Here is a 27563-nt window from a genome sequence, read left to right as displayed (position 1 = left end):
GGGAAAAAAATCAAACTATATTTGGAAAGCAGGAAGTGAACAAATGTAACAGTTACTGATTGTAAAAGTACCAGATGGAGGGGTAGGATTTAATAAGCTTTGCTTCTTCCTACTCCTTTTGGACATGTGGAACTGTGAAATGATTATGGGATGCACTCAATTGTAATCTGATGCATGTTCAAATGAAATAAAACCATTACCATTACCATTACTATTTATGACAAATATAACACCTTGAACTATTTACAATTTTCAGATTTGCAACTGAAGTGTGTGTGCCAGCGTTTGTGTTCCTTTCGGTGAGTAACCTCCTTTGTGCTGCACGCCGTGATGCCTTTTAAGTTCCTGGTTGCTGCGGAGCATGTACGGTATATCTATGGGAGAAATGCATGCTGAGATCTTATAAAATCGTGTGATAAAGCTGCACCCAGCACCATCTCCTCTATTGTGGAGTTGAATCATCACCTCTTTGTGCCTCTTGTGCAGACGAAGAAATACTGAAAAAAATGTATAAATACGTCTTTGGTAGCGAACTAGGGAAGAGCAAAAAATCCTATTCTAACAAGAAGAAATGTTGCATTTTTAGGAGAATAACCTCCAATTATGAAGTCATAATATTACCAAAAAAATCGAAGAAGAATGTTGAAATATTTTGAAAAAAATGGGCCAAGTTCATACAAATAATATGCTTTTTCACCCTTATCACAAGGCTGAGATGCAGTTTTTTTTACAGTAACTTCTTAGCATATAGAAAAAGTTTGGACACCCCTGGTTTGGGATAACAACAATGTTTATTTAATAGCACGGTAAGGTCCAAATCCCCATAAGTCTTCCATCCACCGATAACTAACACAGTCATGCTTTGAGTTAACGTTTCCCAGATTCACATCCGCAGCCAAGATACGTAAGCCCACATCTGACAAACAAGACTGCTGCTGTTTCTGAAGATATATTTGCTCTTTGTTAGACATTACACTCATCTGTTGGTGTTTGAAGTGGCCTGATGGCGCAGATATAACCACATCTATTTTCTGATCCAATCTCTTTGAACTTCAAATGTTCGATTACTATACAAATAATGACCAATGAAAGGTTAAACTCTTGAAACTTCACATTATTATTATTCAGAATGAACTTTAATAGCGCATAGAAGATCATCAATTCAAGACAGGTTGGAATACTTTATTAAGCTTGACGAACATGGCGCTGACATTGTGTGAAGCCGATCACCTGTGCAGAAAGTAACCATGCATTTCTTTTCAGCCTGTTAAGAAAACATACGAACACAAGTTCATGGCTTCTGTCGTTGGCTGTGTACACAATCAGCCTTAATTACATCATCACAATTTGGAACAGTTTTGCATGCAGACATTGCATAACAAGAAGCACAGACGGTAAACATAGTTAGCAGAAAAGGTCTTGGCCATGTTTCATTCATGAGAAAAAGACAAGAGCAAATATACAGTATATGAATAGGCGTTGGTTTGTTTTTTTACACAGTCTAACAGCTCCAGCACGGAGATTCTTTATATAATATGTGCTAAAGTACACACTATTCATCTTCTTTTTTGTCTAATTAATGAATTCTGTTGATGTTATAGAAATGAAGAGTCAACTGCGTCTGTCTTTGGTCCTTTTCTTTTCTTCCATCTGCTCATCTCAGTCTTATCTATCAAGGAGAGAGAACATAATTGTCAAGTTTTGAAAGCACTCAAACACAACATTTGGTGGTGGACTCACGGACAAATACAGGGAACCAATTGTCTTTGGGCACATTATTATTAATAAAAATATCCTACTGCTACTACAGTGAGAATAAAGTCAGTAAGTTCAATCTGAATTTGGGAATTTTGACAACAATTTTGTTAAAATTACAACATTGTTGTTCATTCATTCATTCATTTTCTACCGCTTTTTCCTCACAAGGGTCACAGGGGTGCTGGAGCCTATCCCAGCTGTCTTCGGGCGAGAGGCGGGGTACACCCTGGACTGGTCGCCACATATAGACAAACAACCACTGGTCGCCACATATAGACAAACAACCATTCACACTCACATTCATACCTATTGACAATTTGGAGTCGCCAATTAACCTAGCATGTTTTTGGAATGTGGGAGGAAACCGGAGTACCCGGAGAAAACCCACGCATGCACGGGGAGAACATGCAAACTCCACACAGAGATGGCCGAGGGTGGAATCGAACCCTGGTCCTCCTCCTCTGCGCGCTAACCACTCGACCGTTGTGCCGCCACAACATTGTTGTATTAAACAAAATATTTTATTTTCATAATATTACAACTTCATACTCTGTTTTTTTCCAATATGTTTTGTGTGGCCTGAATGTGATGGTATCCGTATTACATCATACCCCAATTAAAGAGATGCATGAAAAAAGAGATGATAATTAGATTTGATTTGTTATTTTTACAATATGTCTATTATTTCACTTTGTGAATATATTATCAACATACAAATTCAACTTCACAACTGTAGGGGGAGGCTTAGAGCAAAAAAACTCAACTTGCAACCGACTGTTGCTGATTGAGGAATCTGCTGTGTGACAATATTGTCCTGCAACACATCATGTACACACACACCATATTAATCTTAAATAGTACATTGCAGAAGAGCTTGATTGGAATCCCAAAGTACAAAAGGGAAGAACAGTCAGTTCAACAGTGTGGCAGGCTGCACACGTAGTATGCCAATGGATACCATCACCAAAATAGCCCCGTCGTAGCGTGTGGTTTGGCATTGCAAAACCTGACACTGTCGCTTGACCCAGTGCACCGTAAAGTTGGTGGCAAATCACCAAAATCTCAAACGTGTGAGCAAACAGACACACACGACTCCTGCTTCTGCCTTTCTTGTTGCTGCTGGACAGATTTACACTTTGGATCTGACTCTGTTAGATGATGTTCCTCTGTTAGTTCCTGAGCTCTTTCATCTCTACAGCAACCAAACAACCCTCATTTTGGAGTTGTTTGATCATACCTTTAATGCAGTCAAGACAACAAAATGGAATAACCAGACAACAAAAGGGAAATATTTTCATACCCTGCAACTAAATCAAACAAAAATAAAAGGAATCCATCAAGTTACCTAACAAGCTCACTATTTGATGCCATGTAAAAGAGCCAGATGGTGACCAATATGGAATTTGGATAAAACAACAAAGGAGCTGAAGGTCAACGTCATGAACCTGCACCCTCTAAATCAGGGGTCTCAAACTCAATTTACTTACAGAAAAATATACAAACATTTTTAGTGCTTTGGTTCCGATTTTCTACAATAAAAGCGCTGATAAAACATTCCACTGTTCTCAAATATCTTAATTTTTATTTTTCTGCGCAAAATAAGATGAAAAATAAATAAACAAATCAAGAATAAAGAAAATCAATCAGTAATAAATAAATATAATAAAAATAATAAAACAGCAAATAATAAAAACTTAAGAAACCACATATAGTTGGTGGGTAGACAAATTATTTTTTTCATATTAAAATGAACAAAGCATTATTAGAGCCCTGTAGACATGACAAAACACGACTATAGTCACATTTATACTATTTTTATTTACAACATATTGCGCAACTGCAGGGTCTTGAGACACATGCTAACTCGCAAACTAGAGAGCTAGCGATCTAAACGGTAGCCTTCAAGTTATTTCCTTTAAACTTAAATAGCCAAAAACTTACCACTTCCACACGGATAGGGAGGATAACTATTAAGAGTTATTTAACCTTTAACATGAACATTAATCAAACGTAATATTTTTTTCTGGGTACATGATACCATACAGCATCCATATCAAACTTGCGCGGGCCGCAGTAACATTAAACTTTCATATCAAGGCAGGGGCCTCAAACTAGTGTCCTGCGGGCCACATTTGGCCCATGGGCTGCGTGTTTGAGACCCCTGCTCTAAATCCTCAATACCTCAAACAGACCCCAACATAGGTATGGGTGTGTTCAGATCTGTTTTATAGTTTTATGTTAGTCCCAATTGATAGGTGTTTATTCCAAATCAGTTAGGGAACACTTGAGGATGGAGGGGCTTAGTGTGTGTCCTCCTTGTCCCCAATACCCATAGCAATCGAGTCATGTTTAAATAGCCCGGGGACAGAAAATAGACACCACAACGACTCCGCGCCCCCGCCAACCTTCTGTCCATTTGTTCGTTCGACACCTGTTAACTTGAGATTGCGATGCATTTGGCCCAGCGCCCTTCTCAATGATTTGTCCCTTTCATTACCATCCTTCCACCACCACCACCCCCCTTTCTAATTCGTACCGCTGTCCTGTTCCAGGAGTGGCAGTCAAATGTCCTTATCACCCACGTGGCAGCATCGGCCAGTCAGCTGCATATTTCCCCCTGATGTGTAAAGGCGTCATAATCAAAAAGTCACTAGACTAAATGAGCAGTTCACAGTCGGCTGTCGATGTCTGGGTTCCATCACTCAAGGTTGACCAGTTGGAGTCAAAGCTTTACATATGCTAACTGGATGTCATGCAGCCAAATACATACTATACAGCACATACAGTGTACTTATTGGGGTTTTCCCAAATAATAAAATGCTCAGTCTCAAGGGTGTTGAACCTTGACACTCAATATTAACAGAGATCATTTTTGTCTATTTCATGTGTTGACATGTTATTCGAGAACATTCTTCCACTTCACACCCTCAGAGATTTAAATCAATCAACCTTGCAAATGAATATGTTCCAGCGTCATATTAGGGTGTGAAGATATGACTTATTCCGTGGAAATCATATTGATATCTGTCATTGATGCAATTAGAACTGGGGTGAATGTATACTTGCAAGTTATTTAGCATTGAAATATGAATAGTAAGCAGTAAACTGAGAATTGGCTGAGAATTCAGCACTGCACTGTGTGCTCCCTTTGGACCTATTTGTTAGAACAGCACAGACATCATCATGTACTCATCACACTCAGCCATTGCTTCCATCAAAGAGATCAGAAAAAGCTTTCCATGTGCAAATATCTTCCTGGATGCTTGTACAGCACAGAGATTATATGGCTTGGACAGAGAACAGAAGAAGGTATGCAAAAGGTGACTGGAAAAAAGGTTTTAAAAAAAAAAGGCAGATGGACACCTGAAGGGACGTGCGTCACAGAGCACAGTTGTTTGACTCCAGGGATACGTCAAAGAAAACAACTCTGATTTAAGTATGATGTGTCCATAAGGATGTTCTAGCCACCGGCCGTGGCCATGTGTGGGTCCCTAGGGTGGGGGGACAGTGGGGCCTGGCGCTTTCTGACTCGGGCTACTGAGAAAGACTTCCCGGGAAAATGAGGATAATCCGGAGTAGGTTGGGCATCGCCTGAATTTTAACAATTTGCGGGGGTGCTGGAGCCTATCCCAGCTGTCTTTGGGTGAGAGGCAGGGTACACCCTGGACTGGTGGCCAGCCAATCACAGGGCACATATAGACAAACAACCATTCACACTCACATTCATACCTATGGATAATTTGGAGTGGCCAATTAACCTTTGGAATGTGGGAGGAAAACGGAGTACCCGGAGAAAACCCACGCATGCACGGGGAGAACATGCAAACAGAGATGGCCAAGGGTGGAATTGAACCCTGGTCTCCTAGCTGTGAGGTCTGCACGCTAACCACTAGACCACCGTGCCGCCCTAGGTACGATAATGTTTTACATAATCAAAACAATACAAGATACTGTTGGTAGAAATAATAATAATACATTTTATTTGTATAGCGCTTTTAGTACTCAGTACTCAAAGAGTACTCAAAGATGCTTTACAGTAGAGAAAAAAATAACTAAAAATAGAGTTGAGTGAAAACTGAGTAAACGATGCATAAAAAATTAATTTTATTTATTTATTATTACATTATCACACGCTCCCAGCATATATATCAAACGATACATTGTTAGAGATTTTTGGATGACGGTGTAGCGTGATGTGCACCTCTTTCCGTGACCTTTAATGGATTTTTACAATGTCACGCTGTGGGCCACGGAAGGCTTAAAACTGAGATTATCCCATCACGGATCTAAAATAGAATATCAGACAGCAGCCCTTGACCTTTTCACAACCTTGTTTAACCATGCTGATAGATTATTTTACAAGTACGTGTACATAAATACTGTATGTCCGCGTCGACCATGCTGTAGAGCCCGCTACGTCCAAAATGACATTGGTAACACGTTAAAAGTTGTTAGCCGAGCCTTGTTAGTTGCTTCCCTAAAAATCTGGTGTTTGGATTCTGAATTCACTTGTTCACATACAGTATACGTTCTATGCATGTGTGCTTGTTTAATGGCTTTCTCCTTGGTTATTTGTGTCAAGGTGGAGGCCTACAGCCCCAGGATGTTTGTATCCTCGTGTCACATTTCACGTCATGAAAAGCAATGAATGGACTTGCAAGATCAGAACGATGACTTGTATTAATGTTCGACGGGAGAGCCATAATTTCCAGGAAAAACATTGGTATAATGTAGGGATTCACGTTTATATATCTTAGTATGAAGTTGACTGGAGACTAATGGTTTTTGTGGTCACTGAAAACAGTACAAAGAAACCAAGGTTGTTGGAAACCTTAGCAGCATTAGGCCTTTGAATCAGATAAGTTCGATGCAGGAGATAAGCAGCCCAGCTATGCAATATGTCAGTATAATACTGAATGCTTTGCTTGACTATGCTAAGAAAGGATAACAGAGCAGCGCTTTGTGAAGGTGCCGGTTTGAAGATATTGCCACGGGGAATTGAATTATAAAACCAGAAAGTCAGCACATTGTTAGAATTAATTCCGATGTCATTGATGTCGTTAGTTTCATGCATGAAAGAATGTATAGTTTGTTCTTAACTTTTTTTTACTTTTTAACTCTAACTAACAAGAACCAACAACCAACCTCCGTTGAGCTCCACCAATCCCAAAAGGTCAACTTCAGCCTCCATTTACAGTGAAGTCAATGTCTTTATTTTTGCTGTAAACTGAAAATGCCTGAAATTGGCTGGCCACCAGTCCAGGGTGTACCACGCCTCTTGTCCAAAGTCAGATGGGGTAGGCTCCAGCATACCCGCACGGCTCTAATGATAATAAGCGACATAGAAAATGAACAGATGGATGAAAACATTTGGGTTTGATGTTAAGATTAAACACAAAGTGTGGTATAATTATTAATTTTTATGATCAGTTGGGTTTGCAATTGTACATTCCGTCATGTGTATCAACATTCATTCATTCATTTTCTACTGCTTATCCTCACGAGGGTCGCCGGGGTGCTGGAGCCTATCCCAGCTGTCTTCGGGCGAGAGGCGGGGTCCACCCTGGACTGGTCGCCAGCCAATCACAGGGCACATATAGACAAACAACCATTCACACTCATACCTATGGACAATTTGGAATGTTGGAATATTTTTGGAATGTGGGAGGAAACCGGAGTACCCGGAGAAAACCCACGCATGCACGGGGAGAACATGCAAACTCCACACAGAGATGGCCGAGAGTGGAATTGAACTCGGGTCTCCTAGCTGTGAGGTCTGCACGCTAACCACTCGACCACCGTGCCGCCCCGTGTATCAACATTCCTTTGAAAATAGATGCCAAATTCCCAATCACATTTACACCATAATACGTAAAACAAGTCAATGGAAAAACTTGCTGAGTTTTTCCAACAATCCCAAAGTCTGCCAGAAATAGTCACAATTGCAGCACGGTTATATTTAACATTCTATTTAAAGAAAGGCATTCACCGTACGATTGTAGAAGTGTTTTCAAAGTCCAAGCTAACGATTCATTCTCACGCTGTGGTCTCACTGTTGATGACTTGAGTGCTCGCAGAGTGTCTGCGTCATTGCTTGTATCCCAAAGGTGTCTCTTGCAAGTTTTTGCCGAGTGTCATTTGTGTGGAATGCTGATCGTTAACAGCACCACAATGCACTTTTTCCTAAATGTGTGTCCTGGAATCTGCACCAAAAATTCAAAGAAAGAGACACATCTGTTTGTCTGTCTGTCATGGGTTACGTCAGGTCTCTTAGAGGCAGTATACCATTTTCTTTATAAGCACAGGTGCAGGTAATCTGGGTTTGTTTATCACTTACTTGCTTGGCTTTTCCATCTGCTTTTTAGTTTCCAGCAGCATCACAATGCCACATTCTCAGCTCCTTTATGCATCACTAGAGTCATGTTTTTGTTGTAGCCTTGGATCATTAAATAGAAACATCAGTCAACGTGAACAGTTTGTAAAGACTGCATGAAAAACAGACTACAGGAGGGCAGGATAGTCGCTATGTATAAAAACAGTCACACGTTCATAACATCATTTTAGCCGACCCTTCAGAATTCCTTTGTCACACACGTTGTTAGTCTCTCTCGCTCTCTTTTGTTGTTGCTCTTTGTCTTGAGTCATTTAGCTTGAGTTAAAGCTCTTTGTTATTATAAGTGACACTATTTCTAGAACAATTAGCTATGTCCTTCTATTGTAACAAATAGCCATGTACTTCAAATGAGTGTGTTTTCACTCATTCATTCATTCATTTTCTACCGCTTTTCCTCACGAGGGTCACAGGGGGTGCTGGAGCCTATCCCAGCAAATCTGGCAAGAGATGGGATACACCCTGGACTGGTGGCCAGCCAATCACAGGGCACATATAGACAAACAACCATTCACACTCACATTCATAACTATGGAGAATTTTCCTCGTGTTTAAACTCAACTTTTGTAAATATCCCCATTAAGACAACTGTAACACCTGCCTTTCTGTCTTGTGTGAAACTAATAAAGTCAGCATCTGTCAACCATCGGCCTCTTAACCCCTTTTTATTGCCACCTCCTGCCATGCAATCATCTTCTAGCTGTCTCAGTCCACCATATGGATATGTCTTTCTTCTTCATACCTTAATTGCAATAATTACAGTAATTTATTTACCTGCAAATTACATTTATGAGGTGTTATGGCGCCTGCAGCTCCAACAGGAATATTTCCTGGGTATGCAGCAGCTGCATGGCCAATTAATAAGATGCACATGCTGGGGGTTTTTCATCTATCCACAAGTAGAGTGCAGCGTCTTGGTGTTAAGGCATCTGTAAGTCACTGTTAGATAAAGTCAATGAAAAAATAAAGATGAACTTTGGAGGGTTTTGAAATTGTTGGGCTCAGCAGGCAAAGACTCACACTGTGCTTTCAATTTCCAATTAAGGTGCTCTCTGCATTAATTGCAGCGTTTCCTGTTGCTTCTTTCTTTCAGATAATTACATAAAACCATTAAGTTTTGGCCAACTCAAAGTCAAACAGAAAAGAATACAACTGCTTTAAATAGACAGTGACCATGTGAAACCGAGCTGTTGTCTTGTCTTATCCAACTGAAACAGAGAAATGAAGACTAAAACTGGGTAATTAAGCTGAAATCAAATGGGACTCTCGATGTTGGCTAGCTCAACCTGCACTCATAAGTACAAAAACATTTTTAAAATGGCACTTATAGAACAATGAATCAATCCTGAATCTCTTGTTGCATGTTGCGTGATAATTGCATGTTTCCTCCTTTGTGGTTGGTTGGGTGAGAATGGTGTGGAAGAACAGAACCCTGACCTCAACCCTTGTACAACATCAGTGCCCTCGTCACGCTCTGCCACCCTGCGCCCCCTTGCGCTTCGCCACAAAATTACAGCCCATAGTTGCAAATGGCGATTAATTCTGGTTAATCAATTTTAAATTCTTTTACAGCCATCATTTTTACATTAGAAATTAATTGTACACATTTTGGTAAATGTCCCTTAAAAGAGACGACATTTCCATAACTAGTTCACCGCATTAGAGGTTAGGTTCTGCCCATGTAATTGATTAGGTGGCTGTATTATGCCAGAGCCTTCAATTGGTTTCTATAAGCACACTTTTTCATAGCTGTTTTTATTTTTAAGTGGGCCTTTCATGGAAGTTATTTTGGTTTTCGTATGCAGCTAAATACCAGTAGTAGCACACCAGAAGATGAGTGTGAGGTGAAGCTCCATCAGAGAGAGATTTCATTTAATGGTAATGGTTTAATTTCATTTGAACATGCATCAGGTTAAGTAATGGTAATGGTTTTATTTCATTTGAACATGCATCAGATTACAATTGAGTGCATCCCATAATCAGTTCACAGTTCCACATGTTCAAAAGGAGTAGGAAGAAGCAAAGCTTATTAAATCCTACCCCTCCATATGGTACTTTTACAATCAGTAACTGTTACATTTGTTCACTTCCTGCTTTCCTAATATAATTGAAGTTATTTTTCTTTTCTTTTTTACTTTATTTTAAATTTTAAAGCAGTCAAAATTAGGTCATTTTCATGACTGTTTACTTTTGTGTTTGGCAAAAAACATGGATGCTATTGGGAATGTTATTTGACATTGTGTGCTGGTCATCTACTGAAACCTCTGACGCAACAAAACATCCTCGACTTGGTTGACCTCCCCTGATTTAAGCCAATTATGAGTCACAGTATTTACAATATTAATCATTCGCTGGCATCATTTTGGTTTATTGTGGTAAAAAAACATCTTATCTTATGATGACGAGGCGGGGAAATTTTAGATTAGCCTAATGCATTTGGGATTTTTAATTCACATTCGGGAGGAGAGTTGGAAAACATAGAAATGACGGAGTAGCCCCTTGAGGGCTTTCTATTTGTATTAGTGGATTTCACACGCTAATTAATAGCATGGCCTTGCAACAACAAACGGGTCACACAATGCAGTGACTCTGTGAGAACCTCACTTAAAAGGCATTTGATGTCATGAATGGCAAAAATATTCTTATAGGTCCTTTTTTGGCACTCATTGTTTAAGTCAGGTGTCTCAATCAATCAATCAGTAATAAATAAATAAATATAATAATAATAAAACGGCAAATCATAAAAACTTAAGAAACCACATATAGTTGGTGGGTAGACAAATTATTTTTTTCAGATTAAAATGAACAAAGCATTATTAGAGTCCTGTAGACATGACAAAACACGACTATAGTCACATTTATACTCTTTTTATTTACAACATATTGCGCAACTGCAGGGTCTTGAGACACATGCTAACTCGCAAACTAGAGAGCTAGCGACCTAAACGGTAGCCTTCAAGTTATTTCCTTTAAACTTAAATAGCCAAAAACTTACCGCTTCCACACGGATAGGGAGGATAACTATTAACAGTTATTTAACCTTTAACATGAACATTAATCAAACGTAATATTTTTTTCTGGGTACATGATACCATACAGCATCCATATCAAACTTGCGCGGGCCGCACTAACATTAAACTTTCATATCAAGGCGGGGGCCTCAAACTAGTGTCCTGCGGGCCACATTTGGCCCATGGGCCGTGTGTTTGAGACCCCTGGTTTAAGTCATCAATTTGTCTTATTGCAGACACTGTCTGCTGGCATTCCGCATGACTCCACTCGGGTTATTTGTTTTCAGTATCTTGTATGAGGTTAAAATATCTATTCTAAGAGCTATCACTCTATCAGTTCTCAATCCCTGAGAGACAAATTTATACAATGAAAAGATGGTTCTCTGTTTGTTCGCACAGACTTGACACATCTGCCCAATATCAGAAATATGCTCATGGCTCTTTCACTTCTATAGGAATAAAAAGAAAAGCAAGAGTCTGAACTACAAAGACGAGTTTCTTCCTATCCAGGATGATTTTGAGAATTAACTCCAGATACTCCAGTATTACCACAAACGTGTGGTCAGTTGTCTCTGCTAACACACACACACATGCACATTAGTTGTCCGCAAATAATGGTGACTTGGCAACCATTAGCGCGTGTACTTGGCTTCAACCCATCCACTCCTGTCTTTGTTTCCTTTTGTTGCTCTGAAATATCTTGTCTTTGATCTGAGGTCTTGGTGGTTATCTTGTGTTGATGAGCTGAGATTCCAGAAAAGGAAGCCAGACAAGCCAGGTCAAGCAAGCCATCCTATAACCGCGATCAAGATCTGTGGTCAGGAAAGGTGCCAAAATTGTCCTAAACCCCCAAAAGCATCTGTACCCGATAAGGAACTCCATTCCATTTAGAACATACGCTAAAGACAATCTCGAGCCCTACAGAATGTCGTGGAATGCTTAAAAAAACAACAATTTAGTTTAATTTATATTGCAAATTTGTACAAATTATTGTTTACGCTGTACATTGTTGTTCATATTTGATGTAATCTATTTATTATTTTTTATTTATTATTACACGGGAGCCAGGCAACGACATTTAGTTGGCAATCTCACTGCTGTGTTATTGTGCAATAACAATAAAGAAAGTCTATGTCTATGTCTATGCAAGGCTTGTTGAAGAAGAGAGGGAGTGAGAGCGAGTTGCATTGTGCAACAAGCTGTTTATTGATGGTCCTGCTCCATGACTGTGATTTATTGGCCAAGATTAACCCAGAAAACAGTGAGCATCTCCCAGCGAAGAGACCAGTGTGCATGCATCTTGACTAACACTGATGGATGATGTTTTGGTTTCCAGTGCTTCAAGTATCACCCCCCTCCCCCCTCGTGATAATGTCAAAAATCCACGTGTATAATTCATCCACACCTGCCTGATTGATTTTATGTGATGGAAATACACAAGCTATTCAGCTAAGAACATGAACACAAGACAGTGATTGAAATGATGGAAACACGGGACCGGGTTCAAACATTCAACCATGTTTTTATGGTCTGGAAAAAGGAGGTCTCGGGGAGACCACTACTAAAGAATGAACTTGATTCTTACCTTGTTAAATAATTCAACATTTAGGACGTGTCAAGTGAGACCATCCTCAATGGTCTCCACAACAAACAATGAGATATCCGATAAACAAAGCAAGGCATCTCCGACGCCAAGGAGAACACAACATGAAATTCAACTTTCAAGGTCATTTATCAGACAATGATTTATATGACTTTCTCGTGGGAGAAAAGTCTTGTTATTTTGTTTTCTCTTTACTTCTACTGGATTGTCCGTTTCCTTCCTTCCTGTTTGGGGTGGAGTCACATCATGGTCTGTTCTGCAAATGCATGAGTTTTTTTTTACTTTGGATGTTGGATATACTGTAGCAATAATGGCACCGCTGTCACAACATCGGTCCCACCCACATACTGTCAATAAATTGCTATTTGACTATGATGGCTAAGTTACACTTACTCTATTCTGCATTATAAACACCTTCTGTCGAGCATGGATATATATAAATCTCCCTTTTGGTGGTGAAGTTCATTCATTCCCTCAGCAGAGCATAAGCTATCTTTAATTTGACATAGTGCTAAATGTAGCTCTAGCTGGTGTTGCCGTTAAGAAAAGAAGGGGGAGGTGGAGTACTGCAGTGCCTCTGCGTATGTGACATTTCTCCCCATTTTATCGTCCAATTAGCAAGAGTGACGGTGGCCATATTAAAGACATTACATGGGAAAGTCATGCTGTATTAAATGTTTCGTTCTGAAACATTATATTATTGGAAAAATGCTGACAAACAAAAACGAGCATGCTCCATCCGCTATACCGTGCACTCAGACGGTAGGCTCGGCTGAGGCAATTTAAGCCCCCTGACAGCTATTTAAGGAAATGTGAAAATTCTGTAGTTTTTACTTAAAAAAATTAAAAACAATTGAAATCATACAGAAAATACAATTATACCACAGTTAAATGGACACATATTCATATATATTAATATTGCTGTGCCCGGCCTTACAAACTTGCCATTCCATCCATGACATTTTGGCAGCATGTACTGCTCAGGCCGACTAGTGGAGACAAATAAAATCTGACACCTGACACCTTTGTATATCATTAGAAGCTGAAAATATTCGCTCATAACAATCTGAATTAATCTGTGTCCATGGGGTATAAAAACTTGTCATTAAATCATATACAAGTTACGTAATACGTGTCTTCTTCTACGTTGTAACCAAGAACAGACTACATGATCATGACCTGTCATGTATGTGTGGCAAAGGCCAGTTTAACACCACAGAGGCAGAATAAGCAGCTGTTGTCACGTGGACGACACGGATGGTCCACACGGATGGTCCACACGGATGACCCACACGGATGACCCACACGGATGGCCCACTAAGACTCAGCACTTTTGGGATGGCATGATCAGATCAGATCAGAGGAACTATAATTAACAGTGACTAAAATAGGAAAAACGTATAATATTGTGATGATTACATGCATTCCAATCAAATGTAATTTAATGTTGTGTTTGTCTCTTTGAGAAACTGGTTTTACGGACTGAAGAGATTCAATATGAAAAATAAAGGTTGTTACAAAAGTTATCTCATGGGGAAAGTCATATTATTCTTTTTTTTTTTTTTTTACAAGGTCAGCATCCATCTTGGAATGGCAACCCTGAATATGAAAAAGTGATGCCTCTGCAGTTGCGCTGACTGGAAAATATCGAGCAAATATAAATCAGCGTGAGTGACAACATTGCACTGACAATCTTCACGGCTCATCTAACATGGCCAGCCAGCAGGTGATGACTGGCGATGAAGGACACTACAGTGGTTAAAGGTTCCTCTCATGGCTCCTCACCCTGGATCATTTTGCAACAACTTCCGATCTATCATACTCCAGGAACCATTTCCATTATGAAATCACGACAATGCTAAGGTCATCACACAGCAACTTAACACTCAATGGTATACCACAGAAATATATAAACATGTACAAATACAAATTTTAAATGAAAAAAGATGGTCTATCTCTCGGTATATAATACTCATACTCATACATAATACTAATATATATATATATAAAAACGCATTCATTGGTGATGTAAGCTTCCCTCTGGGCTTTTGGTCCTCTGGTTTCCTCTGGTGGACGGAAGCAGTAGCTAGCAACCAGCTGCTTGTCCTCCAATGAAATGCTTCATTTAAACAAAATGCATTTAGGAAACATTATAATTGTTTCCCCCAGGTTTAACTCATATTGCTACCTGTTTGTATATTTATTATGTTGCTGTGTGATGAGTTGAATGATGTTTGCAAGATGTCACCATGAATCAGGCTGTCATCTTGAAGAATGGCCTTCTGCAATTTCCAGTGGGTTGACAAGCCTGTCCATTTTTTTTTTCATATTTCATGATTTGCCCTTGTTTGGTTTATCATCAGATTATTTTCATGATGCTGTAATAGTGCATGAAATGAAAAGTGCCATTGACTTAGGAAACAAGTAATGGCCGCTTTTCACGTAGTCCTCCTGATGAAAACAAAAAGAAGTAAAAGACGGATGAATATGTTGTTGGGATCGGGCGTTCGGTTTTATAAAAAGTTTTTGGCTTTACATGAGTTATGACATCTTGAGACCCTGTAAGATTCCCATGATCCCAGACAACACATGACATTGGAGACCAATCCAAAGCTTCTTATCACAATGGCGCACAACATCAATTACCATTTCTAGTTTCCAACATGATTGAAGTCAGTGTAATTGCAATAGTTCTTTCACAATCACGGAAGTACAAAAGAGGTATTGTACGTACATGCCTAGAAGACCTTTAGGAGACGGGAATCCAATTGCTATTACGTTACGACAAGAAGATCAGTTTAATAAGTCCTTGTGTCTTCCTTAGCCGTTTGCCACAGATAAGGGTCGCTTGAAAGTAGTGCTGACATTAGCAGCACTGGTCTGGGACTAAACGCTTTTAGATCAAAAAGGCTATGCTTATTTAGCTCTAATGGGGGTCGAGGCCTTTTACTCTTCAACTTAGTGGAATTTATAGTGAAAATGTGTGCTTTTTGCTACACGGAATCTCCCGGGATAGGGCATTACAGCTAATGTACGGCAACAGTAAAACATTCTTACAGCTTTAGCACTGAGATAAGGGAGGAAGATATCACTTCATTTTGGTGCTAGTTTTTGGAGTTGTAAGTTATTATCCAACACTATTTGAAGTTCAAATTTATGTCCTGCTTGTGAAACATATGGTAATGGTTTTATTTCATTTCAACATGCATCAGATTACAATTGAGTGCATCCCATAATCAGTTCACAGTTCCACATGTCCAAAAGGAGTAGGAAGAAGCAAAGCTTATTAAATCCTACCCCTCCATCTGGTACTTTTACAATCAGTAATTATTACATTTGTTCACTTCCTGCTTTCCTAATGTAGTTTAAGTTTTTTTTTTAATTTTATTTTTGTCACGTACCAAAGTAGGAGGTGATATGAGCATCCAATGATATCATGGTTACCAGAGTAAGTGTCAATATAGTGATATATATAGCACATCATGACTGGATCAAGACTCTTCATCCTTGTATTTAGCAAACATCAACTACTTGTATTGTTTCTTGAATTGGCTCATCAATGTGCATTGTGATGAGTCAATAATCAATATGGATGAATATTTTATTCAGAGCATTTTTTCTCTGAATGACGCCAAGTAAATAATCAGATTTCATTATTTTATTTTTGTTTTTACTAAAGTGTAAGTAGATGAAATACAAAGCAAATTGATTAAAAAACCAAACAAGATGTTTATGTGCTGGACCAGGACACTTGGCTCTGTCATGAGATACTGATGATGATATGTCAAAGATGCCATATCATTTCACTACAAATATGTCTTCTCTGTATGGATAGAAAATGTTTACATTACAAAATACTATCAGAAAAAAATAGCCAAAAGCCAACATAACCCCCACCCCTGCTCTCTATACCGACTATTCACTTTGCCTTGGCATGGATGGAGACAATTTCTAGCTCATTTTGTTCACACATTTGTACTTTCTTTCCTGCTCCATAGTAAATGTCATCTTTTTTCTCTGTAATCAGAAGAAAGGAAGTCAATTCACCTCATCCTTGAGTATTTAACAAAGACATTGATTGTGTCAGCCTGAGGATGGAGCCGAGAGGATTGAGTATTGGGATTTTTTGCTCCAGGTCTCCCCCTACGGTGGTGAAGTGAAATTTACTTTTAAGCCTCTTAAGTGCAAACCAAGTACAACATTGATGCTAATAATGGTAATGTAACACAACAGGTATCCACCCTTATCGGCCATCACAATAGGTCTAATTTGCATCAGATGAGCACCCAAAAGGTGCTAAAAACATGTGCCTACCTTACAAACTGCTGTTGTGTGCACGCAGGGAGGCTGTGTGCGTCAACATGAAGCTCTCCGTGCACTGCTGACTGCTGGAGGATGGCGACCGGCGCGGTGAGCGATGAAAACGACTCCTCCGGTTAAAATAGCTGCCGGCTGACCAGGACCGGTTGTGCTTCCTCAGGTACTCCTTATGGTTCTTGGTGAGAAGAGTGTAAAGGAATGGGTTGATGCAGCTGTTGGAGTACGTCAGACACGTCGTCAGGTAATTGATGTTGCGCTTGGCTTTGTAGGACAGGGGCAGCGATGGGTGGAACTGGCCCAGAAGTTGCCATATCCAAAAGGGCAAAAAACATGCCCAGAAGAGGAGCACAATGGTAAAAATCAGGTAGAGAACCTGGAAACAGACAATAAAAACACATGGAACACAGTACAATAACAGCATGTATTATGAGTAGGTTGCCGACCCCTGTATATACTTTTACTATCATTTTCCCTTTGTACTCATATTTACATGTAATAAAGCAGTGATTCTCAATTGATTTGGCTGCGGGGCCCGCCATCATCCTTCAAGGAAAAGCGGCGACCCAAATTGCGAAAAGTTTTGAATGCAAACTTCTCAAATGTCTTATTCATTTAATCAATCACAGTTATTTATTTAAATTTACAATGCAAAAAGACTGTTTGCGATTGTTACGGGGCTGCCTCGAGGGTGCTAACTTTTGAACATGTTGCAAGCATACCCCGCCCTCTTCCTGTTGGCAGCATGTAAGCTGCACCCCAGGTAACAAACACATGCACGGGAACCTTTGCTGAGCTCCGGTGGTGTTATTTTGTGATCGCTCATTAATGAGGAGACATTAAAGTGCACTTTGAATTTGAGCTAGTGCAAAATAACACATTGTGCCGACACAAATTGCAGAAAACGAGAACAAAAGACTAAGTCGGGATGCTTGTCTGGATGCAGCTATTTGCTAATCTGACGCCAGTGAATAGCACAAACACGAGGTGCGTTCAGGAACATCGAAATTACACTATTTTTTGGTATTGGCCCCCACGTTGAGAGTGGAGTCGTTTATGAATGAATGAATGATCGCTGTTTTGTGGTTGAATTCATTCATTCATTCATTTTCTACTGCTTTTCCTCACGAGGGTCGTGTGGGGTGCTGGAGCCTATCCCAGCTGTCTTAGGGCGAGAGGCAGGGTACACCCTGGACTGGTGGCCAGCCAATCAGAGTGCACATATAGACAAACAACCATTCACACTCACATTCATATCGCAGGAAACCGGAGTACCCGGAGAAAACCCACACATGCACAGGGAGAACATGCAGAGATGGCCGAGGGTGGGATTCAACCCTGTTTGTGGTTGAATATGATTGATTATTCATTATGACTATGGAAAACCTTGAGAATTATATTGCCATATTGTTATCTTATCAAAAACATGTTATTCCCCCTCAGCCAACATCTGATCAATCAAAAATTGAACTGGGAGAGTGACACATGCTGTGACATATTATATTACCCACTGCGGATATTTCTAGCATGTCCACCATTTGACGTAAGCACTAATGGTTTTCCTAATTACTGGATTGTGATTCTGAAGCTGATGGCCTCGTCATGGTCACTCAGATGGCTTCCTGCTACATGCGCTATGTGGTTATGTATGCTCTTATCATGCGGCCACTTGACATGAGTCCACTGGCGGTGACATCTGTTGCCAATGTGTTTGCTGAGAAGGAGAAGGTCAGAGGCACACACTCATCAATTTATGGTGATACAATAGCAGGAAAGGGAGAAGCTGTTCAAAATTGCAACAGACCGACTTTTGACTTTTAAGCCCACCTCTTCAAATAATCTTGGCTAAGATATTTGTCAAAAGCAGTATTTATTGTCATTCTCTGGGAACAAGCAATAATTCATTGAAGTTTTCTGAATGTTTTATTGGTAGAGGAGCCAGAAATGGGATAATTTGGCATTTATCTTACGGTACTTTGGATATTTTTTTAGCCTTGTTTTTAGCTCTGAATGAATGTATGGATATTGTATTTTAATGCATCATTTACTTTGTTTTTACGTTTTTTCTTTTTTTTTCTCTACTGTAAAGTGTCTTTGAGTACTCTGAAAAGCGCTAATAATACATAATAATACAAATAAAATGTATTATTATTATTATTCATTTTCTACCGCTTTTTCCTCACGAGGGTCGCGGGGGTGCTGGAGCCTATCCCAGCTGTCTTTGGGCAGGGTACACCCTGGACTGGTCGCCAGCCAATCACAGGGCACATATAGACAAACAACCATTCACACTCACATTCATACCTATGGACAATTTGGAGTTGCCAATTAACCTAGCATGTTTTTGGAATGTGGGAGGAAACCGGAGTACCCGGAGAAAACCCACGCATGCACGGGGAGAACATGCAAACTCCACACAGAGATGGCCGAGGGTGGAATTGAACCCTTGTCTCCTAGCTGTGAGGTCTGCACGCTAACCACTAGACCGCCGTGCCGCCAGCTCTGAATTAATGTATGGATATTGTATTTTAATGCATCATTTACTCTGTTTTTCTTTTTTTTCTCTACTGTAAAGTGTCTTTGAGTACTCTGAAAAGCGCTATACAAATAAAATGTATTATTATTATTATTATATTGTGTCTGACGTCTTTCAAGGTCAGTGTTATTTTTCATCGCCACAATCCCTCAAGGTTGGGAAGAATGCTAAAGAATTTTGCAGATCCACTTACCTTCTGATTGGGAAGCTTATTGGTCTGTTTGAAGGTCTCCGTCTGTGAAACCCAGTAAGTCCGTGCAAGCTGGATGTAAAGATAACCAATGATCAGTCCGGGAGCAACAATGCTTGTGCAAAACAGGAAGGTGATGTAAATCTTGTAGGACAGAGGTAACAAGGTGGGAAGACACATAGCCTTGTTGCCCACTGTCATTAACTGAATGCTAACGATCATTGGTAATGTGAGAATAAGCGACGCAGCCCAGACTAGCAGAGCGATGGCCTTCCGATAACTCTTGGACCGTTTCACCGTATCCAGCGGCTTGAGAACTGCAAAGTAGCGCTCAGTGCTCATGATGGTGAGTGTGAAGATACTGGCGTGCATGGTCAGGAAGTCCATGCTGATAAGGATCCGACAGCCGACGTCACCAAAGTACCACCCCTTGAGGAAGTGTGTGCACACTACAAACGGGATGGTCAGCAAATATAACAGATCTGCCAAAGCTAAGTTGATGATGTAAATGTACATCGATGCTGCACTCCGCATTGAATGGCACATCACTACGAGGGTGTAGATGTTTCCCAGCACTCCCACAAGGCACATGATGGAGAGAATGGTGCCAATGGTGAAGGTGGCGGCAGTGTCCTCATGAGAGCTCTGGGGTTGGTCTGTGGCATTGGTGCTCCTTTCCACCAGGACTCCCACAGACTCCATGGACACCGTGGTCATCTCTGAAGATACTGGAACAGAAATGGAAGGTGTTGATGCAATGACAATGATATCCATGGATTCATTCATTCATTCATTTTCTACCGCTTATCCTCACAAGGACTGGACTGGTGGCCAGCCAATCACAGGGCACATATAGACAAACAACCATTCACACTCACATTCATACCTATGGACAATTTGGAGTCGCCTATTAACGTAGCATGTTTTTTCGAACCCGGAGAAAACCCACGCGAGAGAACATGCAAACTCCACACAGAGATGGCCGAGGGTGGAATTGAACCCTGGTCTCCTAGCTGTGAGGCCTGCGTGCTAACCACTCGACCACCATGCAGCATCCATGGATTCATCGCTTATCTATTTTTCTGTTCAGGATCATGGCGGGGTAGACTTGAACCAAGCTGTCTGGGGATTGATCATTATTGATTTCATAAACTAACACACCATAATTAATATATTTAGAGCATTTTTAAGGTATCTATGTATGTTATGTTGTATATTGTGTATTGTATGTACTGTTATATATGTTCAATTTAGTAGTCCTCTCCAAGAGAGGTTTAATTTGGTGGAAATGGTCCAAACTACTCTTTATGCTAAAGGTTGCCAACCCCTGGTTTAGATCAACTAAATGGTATGTAACATATGATGTGTCATTATTGAGTCATTATTATTGTGTGCTTTTTTTTCTCTAGCGATATATAGAAAGTCGATGGAATTGGAATTTGTAATGTAAATCCAGCTTTTGAGTGCGGACCGGTTGCCAATCAATCATTTTGAATGTAGTGTTGAGTGGGAATTGATTCCCAGTTAGATACGCCAAAAGTCATATATGAACTACTACACTAAGAACGGCCCTCTTCTATCATTATGACATTGATTATGTGTTTTCATACCCCGAGACACCTCGGACTGTTTGTGTATGTTGAGAGACTAAACTTGGACAACGGCCATTCTGAGATAAATGATAGCCAACACGCTGTACACTTCTCAGCCAGCTCTGAAAATAGCTCTGAGCTTTTGCCAAATGAGTTTTTACACCATGTGCTGTTTGATTCCGAGACAAGACCTCTTGCTATCTGTGATTTATATTGCAAGAAATAATGAGAATGTGATTCCTGAATAAAGTTAATTGGTAATATCCTGGAAGAGAGTGATTTATCTCTGCCTGAGTTCTACACCGTTATAATAAAATGTATCATGAAGGTATGAGTGCGCCATCAAGTTCTTGCTAAATCAGGTCTGGTTTAAAAGCCCTGTTCACATTATTTCATTTCATGCTGTGTGTCTTTCATAACTAAAAGTATTACCAAGTATTACTAAAGTTTTATATGCATCACCTGTGTTGTCTTGCTGGAAAGAAGACTTCAACACTTTGCTGCAGGTCCATCCGTCATGCTTTTGTCTCAGTGTTCCCTTTGAAACTTTGCAGTTATCCCCAAAATGTCACACTCCATAAAAGACTGGCAAAAGCTTCTACTGGTTGTCTGCGAGATGAAAACAGCAGGTGGTGGAACAAGGAAAAAAAAAAAAAAACTATATCCAGTAGACTTGAGAGAAACCACACAAAAACAGAAGTCCAACCATTCCAGATGAGTCGGTCACTGGGAAATAAAGCCCAAGGGATCTACATGTGGTAGCTTCACAAGTTCTATTCTATTCCCTCAATGGAGCTGGCAACATAAACAAAAACATATCAAAAGACATATAGAAATCTAAAACAGATGTTCAATCAACTGAAGATGTACGCAGTGGCGATCACAGTGGGCTACTTTTGCCAGACAGAGCATGTGAGTGGGAATGAGAGGTAGTGTGGGAAGGGGAGGGGGACAGAGAGAGCCAGTGAGGCTCTGTTACTCAAAAAGTGGGAGGGAGATGAGGAAGAAGAAGTACTAGGATATGCACTCTCTCTCTTTTTCTGTAACACTGGTGATCTATTTCCATACGATGTATAGCGCAGGCACCTGAGACATTACACACTGGCACTATACACAACAAAAAAAAAACACACACACTATGAATTAGACAGACAACACTGTTTTGTTCAACAGTAAGTTTCTATGAATTAATGGAGAGTATCAGGGTGGCTGTTACCTACGACTGCGTCACTTCTTTGCATTGCCATCCAGCCAGTCTGCTGCATGAAGGTCACCCCAGCTTTCATCAACTGCATCAATGGAACAATGGAGCTATGTCCAAAAATGATGAAAATAATGAGACACATTCATTCACTCACAAGGGTCGCGGGTACACCCTGGACTGGTGGCCAGCCAATCACAGGGCACATATAGACAAACAACCATTCACACTCACATTCATACCTATGGATAATTTGGAGTCTCCAATTAACCTAGCATGTTTTTGGAATGTGGGAGGAAACCGGAGAGAACATGCAAACTCCACACAGAGATGGCCGAGGGTGGAATTGAACCCTGGTCTCCTAGCTGTGAGGTCTCCGCGCTAACCACTTGACCACCGTGCCGCCCTAATGAGACACATATATTATGTTATTGACATAGTGCATAAAGGAGGTCTATACTGAGAAGACAAAAATATACTATCAGGAAAAAAGTCACAATATTGTTCAAATAAAAAAAACATCAATTGTATTAACTGTTGTGTTCATTTGATACTGATAAAAATATGCATGTATGACAGAATCTATGTACATACGTACATATGCGTGTTTGTACAGTATGTGTAGTATCATTAAACTTATGCAAGTTTCAATGTACTATGTACAATAAGTCTGTATCTAGCTATAAAACTATGTATGTAACTATGTAGTTACTGCATGTCTCTGCATGTGTATGGATCTATGTATGTATTTATGGACTGTATGTCTATGTATATATGTATGCAAAGGCTTCAACTCCCCCGTGATCCTAATAAAGACAAGCGGTATTGAAAATGAATGGCTGGATATATAAGAGGTACATTACAAGTCGTTAAGGCTGTGCAACGCTACCCCAGTGTAAAGGAGAATGATTTAAAGAACTGTGTCAGTGTACCGTGCAGTAAGTGTATATATTGGAACAGGGATCATTTTTCTTTCATTGAGGCCAAAGTTGCCCAAACACATGAGGTAAACGTTGGTCGGAGCAATCCCAGACTGCTAATGCAATGTGTCTTTTCCTTCCTTTATTTTGTCAAATTTTCTCTTTATTTGGTCATCCCGTTTATGGACCAGCACACCCTCACATTACAGGGACGATTAGATTATGACCAAAAGTGGGCCTTAAATGAGACCTTTGAGTCCATACAGTAAGTGTGTTTTTTTTTTCATAGGTTGTGTTCAGTGTACTGAACATGAGAAGTGAATAATGGTGAAAACAGATTCGATTAGGGGTGGGCAAACTTTTTCGGTTAAAAGATTTGGCCCAAGGGCTGTACATATATGGATATTTATCAAAGAGAAGCACAGTCTTACTCACGGTGCAACAAAACAAAAACACAATACATCCACAGCCAGTTAATGCATCACATAGATCACATATATTTTGCTATTTTGTTGTGGAAGAGGGCTGCACGGCGACCGAGTAGTTAGCGCGCAGGCCTCAGAGCTAGGAGACCCGAGTTCAATTCCACCCTCGGCCATCTCTGTGTGGAGTTTGCATGTTCTCCCTGTGCATGCGTGGGTTTTCTCCGGGTACTCCGGTTTCCTCCCACATTCCAAAAACATGCTAGGTTAATTGGCCACTCCAAATTGTCCATAGGTATGAATGTGAGTGTGAATGGTTGTTTGTCTATATGTGCCCTGTGATTGGCTGGCCACCAGTCCAGTTGGGATAGGCTCCAGCACCCCCGCGACCCTCGTGAGGATAAGCTGTAGAAAATGAATGAATGAATGAATGCTGTGGAAGATCATATGTGCAAAATATAAGAAGCTTATGAATACCTCATTATGCTACATACTTCTGTGCGCTTTTTAAAACAATAATAATGTTTATTTTTTAATTGTGTAATGACAAGAAATGAATGTTATAGAAACCAAGTTTCCATCCCTGGTGACAGAGCTGCATTCAAATGGAAAATGCAGTTATAATCCAGGTCACAGAAACGTGTAAAAGAAAATGCAAACGTTTGCATGCATTTCTGTTTACCAGGCTTATGCAAATATTTGGGGTTGGTTCTGCAAGAGTAGTTCCGAGTTTCCCTCTTGTCACTTGTCCCTGGTAGGAATCCAGAAGTGAAGTGAGCTTGGTCTATATCAAAGTGTTTACATTAAATTATTAAATGTTTTGGGATGGTTATGTACTATATACAACTGTCTAGGGTTGACTCATTCTTCATTGATTAATCAGTGATTTAGTGAAACCCAGCAGTGGTTCTGCAATTACATTTGGTTTTTGACGTACAATATTAAACATTTCTTTCTAATAAATACTACATTATCCCGGCTTAATACCTTACCCTAGTTTTGTGCAATAGGCCCACGGATAAACAAGAAATCAAAACATAATTCAGTCCTGGTAACAAAGCCTATCGGAAGCAAATGGATATCACCAGAAACTCGATAGTTCTGCCCATACTGGAATTTCTCCCGGTGATTAATAAAACATGGTCTCTATCTGTACTATGTGACATCCCAGCCCCTAATCGAGCTCTGCCACCAAGACAGTAAATGATGGAGTGTGTCTGCGTGTCACACCTCATTAGCAGGAAAACACATTCAGGCTCGAAAAGTAAATCAGGAAGGAAAAGGAGACAACAGATTACTATCTCCTTAATTGCCAGTTGTGTTGGCATGCTAAATCCCAGTCCACTTTCACAAGGGAAGCAACATATCCACGTCGAGCTAAAATACTGTAGCATAAAATGATAGAACGTAAGCACTCGGAAAAGCTTTTGTAGTCTATAAAAGCTGCTTTGTTTCCCAGGGTACTCTAACGTGTCTTTGTGGTGACCTTCACTCTTTGCAAAGCTATACACCGAGACAAAGAGTGTCCTTCTAGCAGGAAGGAACTCATTTGATCTGTTTGTGTAAAGCAGGGGTCTTCTAGGCTAGGTAAAGTGATGGATGTGGGCGTGATCCCCCCCCCCCCCCCCCCCCTTTGCTGGCCCCCACTAGCCAGCACTTACAATGAGCATTTGTGCTGTGGGCCATTTGCTTTTCTCATCACTTCTATTATATATACACACTATACTATACTATTCTGTTGCTGAATTATATGTATTATTTGTAGTCTCATTTTGATTATTTTATTTCACATTATTTAAATTACATGTCCTTATTGACTTTTATATTATTTAAAGTTTTTGTATTCATTACCAATGTATTAACCATCGTACTAATCATTATCATTAAAAATGTATACCGTTGTATTTGTATACAGGTAAGTTGCTCCCTGTATGCACGCTCTATACTGCTACACAGACAACCGCTGACTTACACAAAACATTCATTAATTCTTTTTCTAACGCTTATTCTCACGAGGGTCGCGGGGGGTGCTGGAGCCTATCCCAGCTGTCTTCGGGCGAGAGGCAGGGTACAACCTAGACTGGCTGCCAGCCAATCACAGGGCACATATAGACAAACAATCATTCACACTCACATTCATACCCGGAGAAAACTCACGCATGCACAGGGAGAACATGCAAACTCGGCCGAGGGTGGAATCGAACTTGAGCCTCCTAGCTGTGTGGCTGCGCGCTAACCACTCGAAGACGTACCCTGGCATGCCCATATAAGGAAGTCCGGCTCACTGTGACATCACACTTTCTGAAACCGAACAGTCAGAGCCATCCCGACTTCTTTCATTATTTGCAACGTTGGCATCATTCAACATGAGAATCCAACATTCTAACTACATTCATAGAAGATCTTTTTTCCTTTTTCTCAAGCTGTGCCACATCCTCAAAGTTGCCAGGCAACCGGCAGGTGTAGGTTTAAAACAGTAAGCATTCTACATAGTCTTAAGCCCACCGGTGAATCTAATGATAGCACTAGCAGTGTTCTAAAATGAATGTCATGGGTGTTTGATGTTTTTGGCTCAGTGATACATAATATGTACTCATACAAACATGGCCACAAATTGCAACTTTAAGCCGATGGCAAACACCAATTTAGCAGAATGCCAAAAAGAGCCCGGAAAGAACATTTGGGAGGAAGTGGCGAGCTTTCTGTGCTGTGGTACGTCATTTGCTGTCGTTATGAGCGTGCAACATGCATGATGCAGCCTTGCAAGGAGTATCGGAGAAGCAAAGCTGCTGATCTCCTTTGTTCTCCTGGAGACAAGTTTTTCAGTCCAGCAAGACGTGTGGGGGCGTTGTTCCAAATAGGTCTGTATCAAATCAGATTTCAACAGCGAGAGACAAGGAAACATCAAAGACAACAACTGTGTGTTGATTAGGGATGAGCGAGTACACCACTCAGGGCTCTACATTAAAAACAAAAATGACTTGCCCATGGGGAATCCTTAAGGTGAGAACTACTTGCCCCATGTAAAATGAAAAGACTGCCATAATGGTATCATCTAATTTTTGTGGCATCACATGAGAATCTCAAATAAAAATTTAATTATCATTTCTTGTGGTTGTTTTCCGACATAGATCATGACGTTGCATGGAAATCTGGATCGTCAAGAGACTTCTAGGCACTTTGCCTTGATAAATAAAAGTACATTCATGATTGAATAAACATTGTGCTTATTAAATAATAAATAACAACACAAGTTATTGGGTGATTCAATGTGATTCACTCACTTGTGCCATCATTTGATTTGCTGACGCTAATAAAATACTTGTTTAGGAGGCACTGGTTCATCACTTTTTGGTGTTTTCCTTCAGAAGTTGTTAAAGAATTAGACCATGTTGGCAGGGACGCCATGATGGATGATTTTGTAGTCAAATGATCGCTGATTGGTTGATTGTGAACAAGAACGGGTATGGGTAAAACGCGGACTGCGGTCTAAATAAACGATTCTGATTGGTCCATTTCAAGATTTGTAAGAATTGGTTTGCAAATTACCACCGGAATTACGCAGTCCGTGTTTTACCAATACCCAACAAGAACCGCTTTAAAAAAAAGTCTTGGCAGTATG

The 27563-nt window shown here is 40.2% G+C and overlaps 1 protein-coding gene across 2 annotated transcripts; it reads right to left on the bottom strand.

The window, feature by feature from the left end:
* Nucleotides 1–1167: 1167 nt before the first annotated feature.
* On the bottom strand, nt 1168–22292 carry LOC131110026 (urotensin-2 receptor). Of its 2 annotated transcripts, XM_058062669.1 has the most exons (4): nt 21861–22292; nt 19810–20534; nt 17078–17456; nt 1168–1669 (listed from the first exon to the last, which is right to left on the bottom strand). In XM_058062669.1, the coding sequence occupies exons 2-3, from the start codon at nt 20521–20523 to the stop codon at nt 17079–17081; spliced, it is 1092 nt and encodes a 363-aa protein (XP_057918652.1). In that variant the 5' UTR covers nt 20524–20534; nt 21861–22292; the 3' UTR covers nt 1168–1669; nt 17078. The 2 variants fall into 2 exon arrangements, with proteins under 2 accessions (XP_057918652.1, XP_057918651.1); XM_058062668.1 differs by lacking the exon at nt 21861–22292 and having other exon boundaries at nt 19810–20553.
* Between the last annotated feature and the right edge of the window lie 5271 nt (nt 22293–27563).

This window comes from Doryrhamphus excisus, chromosome 22, assembly GCF_030265055.1.
Source record: "Doryrhamphus excisus isolate RoL2022-K1 chromosome 22, RoL_Dexc_1.0, whole genome shotgun sequence".
In the NCBI taxonomy this organism is placed as follows: domain Eukaryota; kingdom Metazoa; phylum Chordata; class Actinopteri; order Syngnathiformes; family Syngnathidae; genus Doryrhamphus; species Doryrhamphus excisus.
This window is presented reverse-complemented; position numbering and strand designations above follow the sequence as displayed.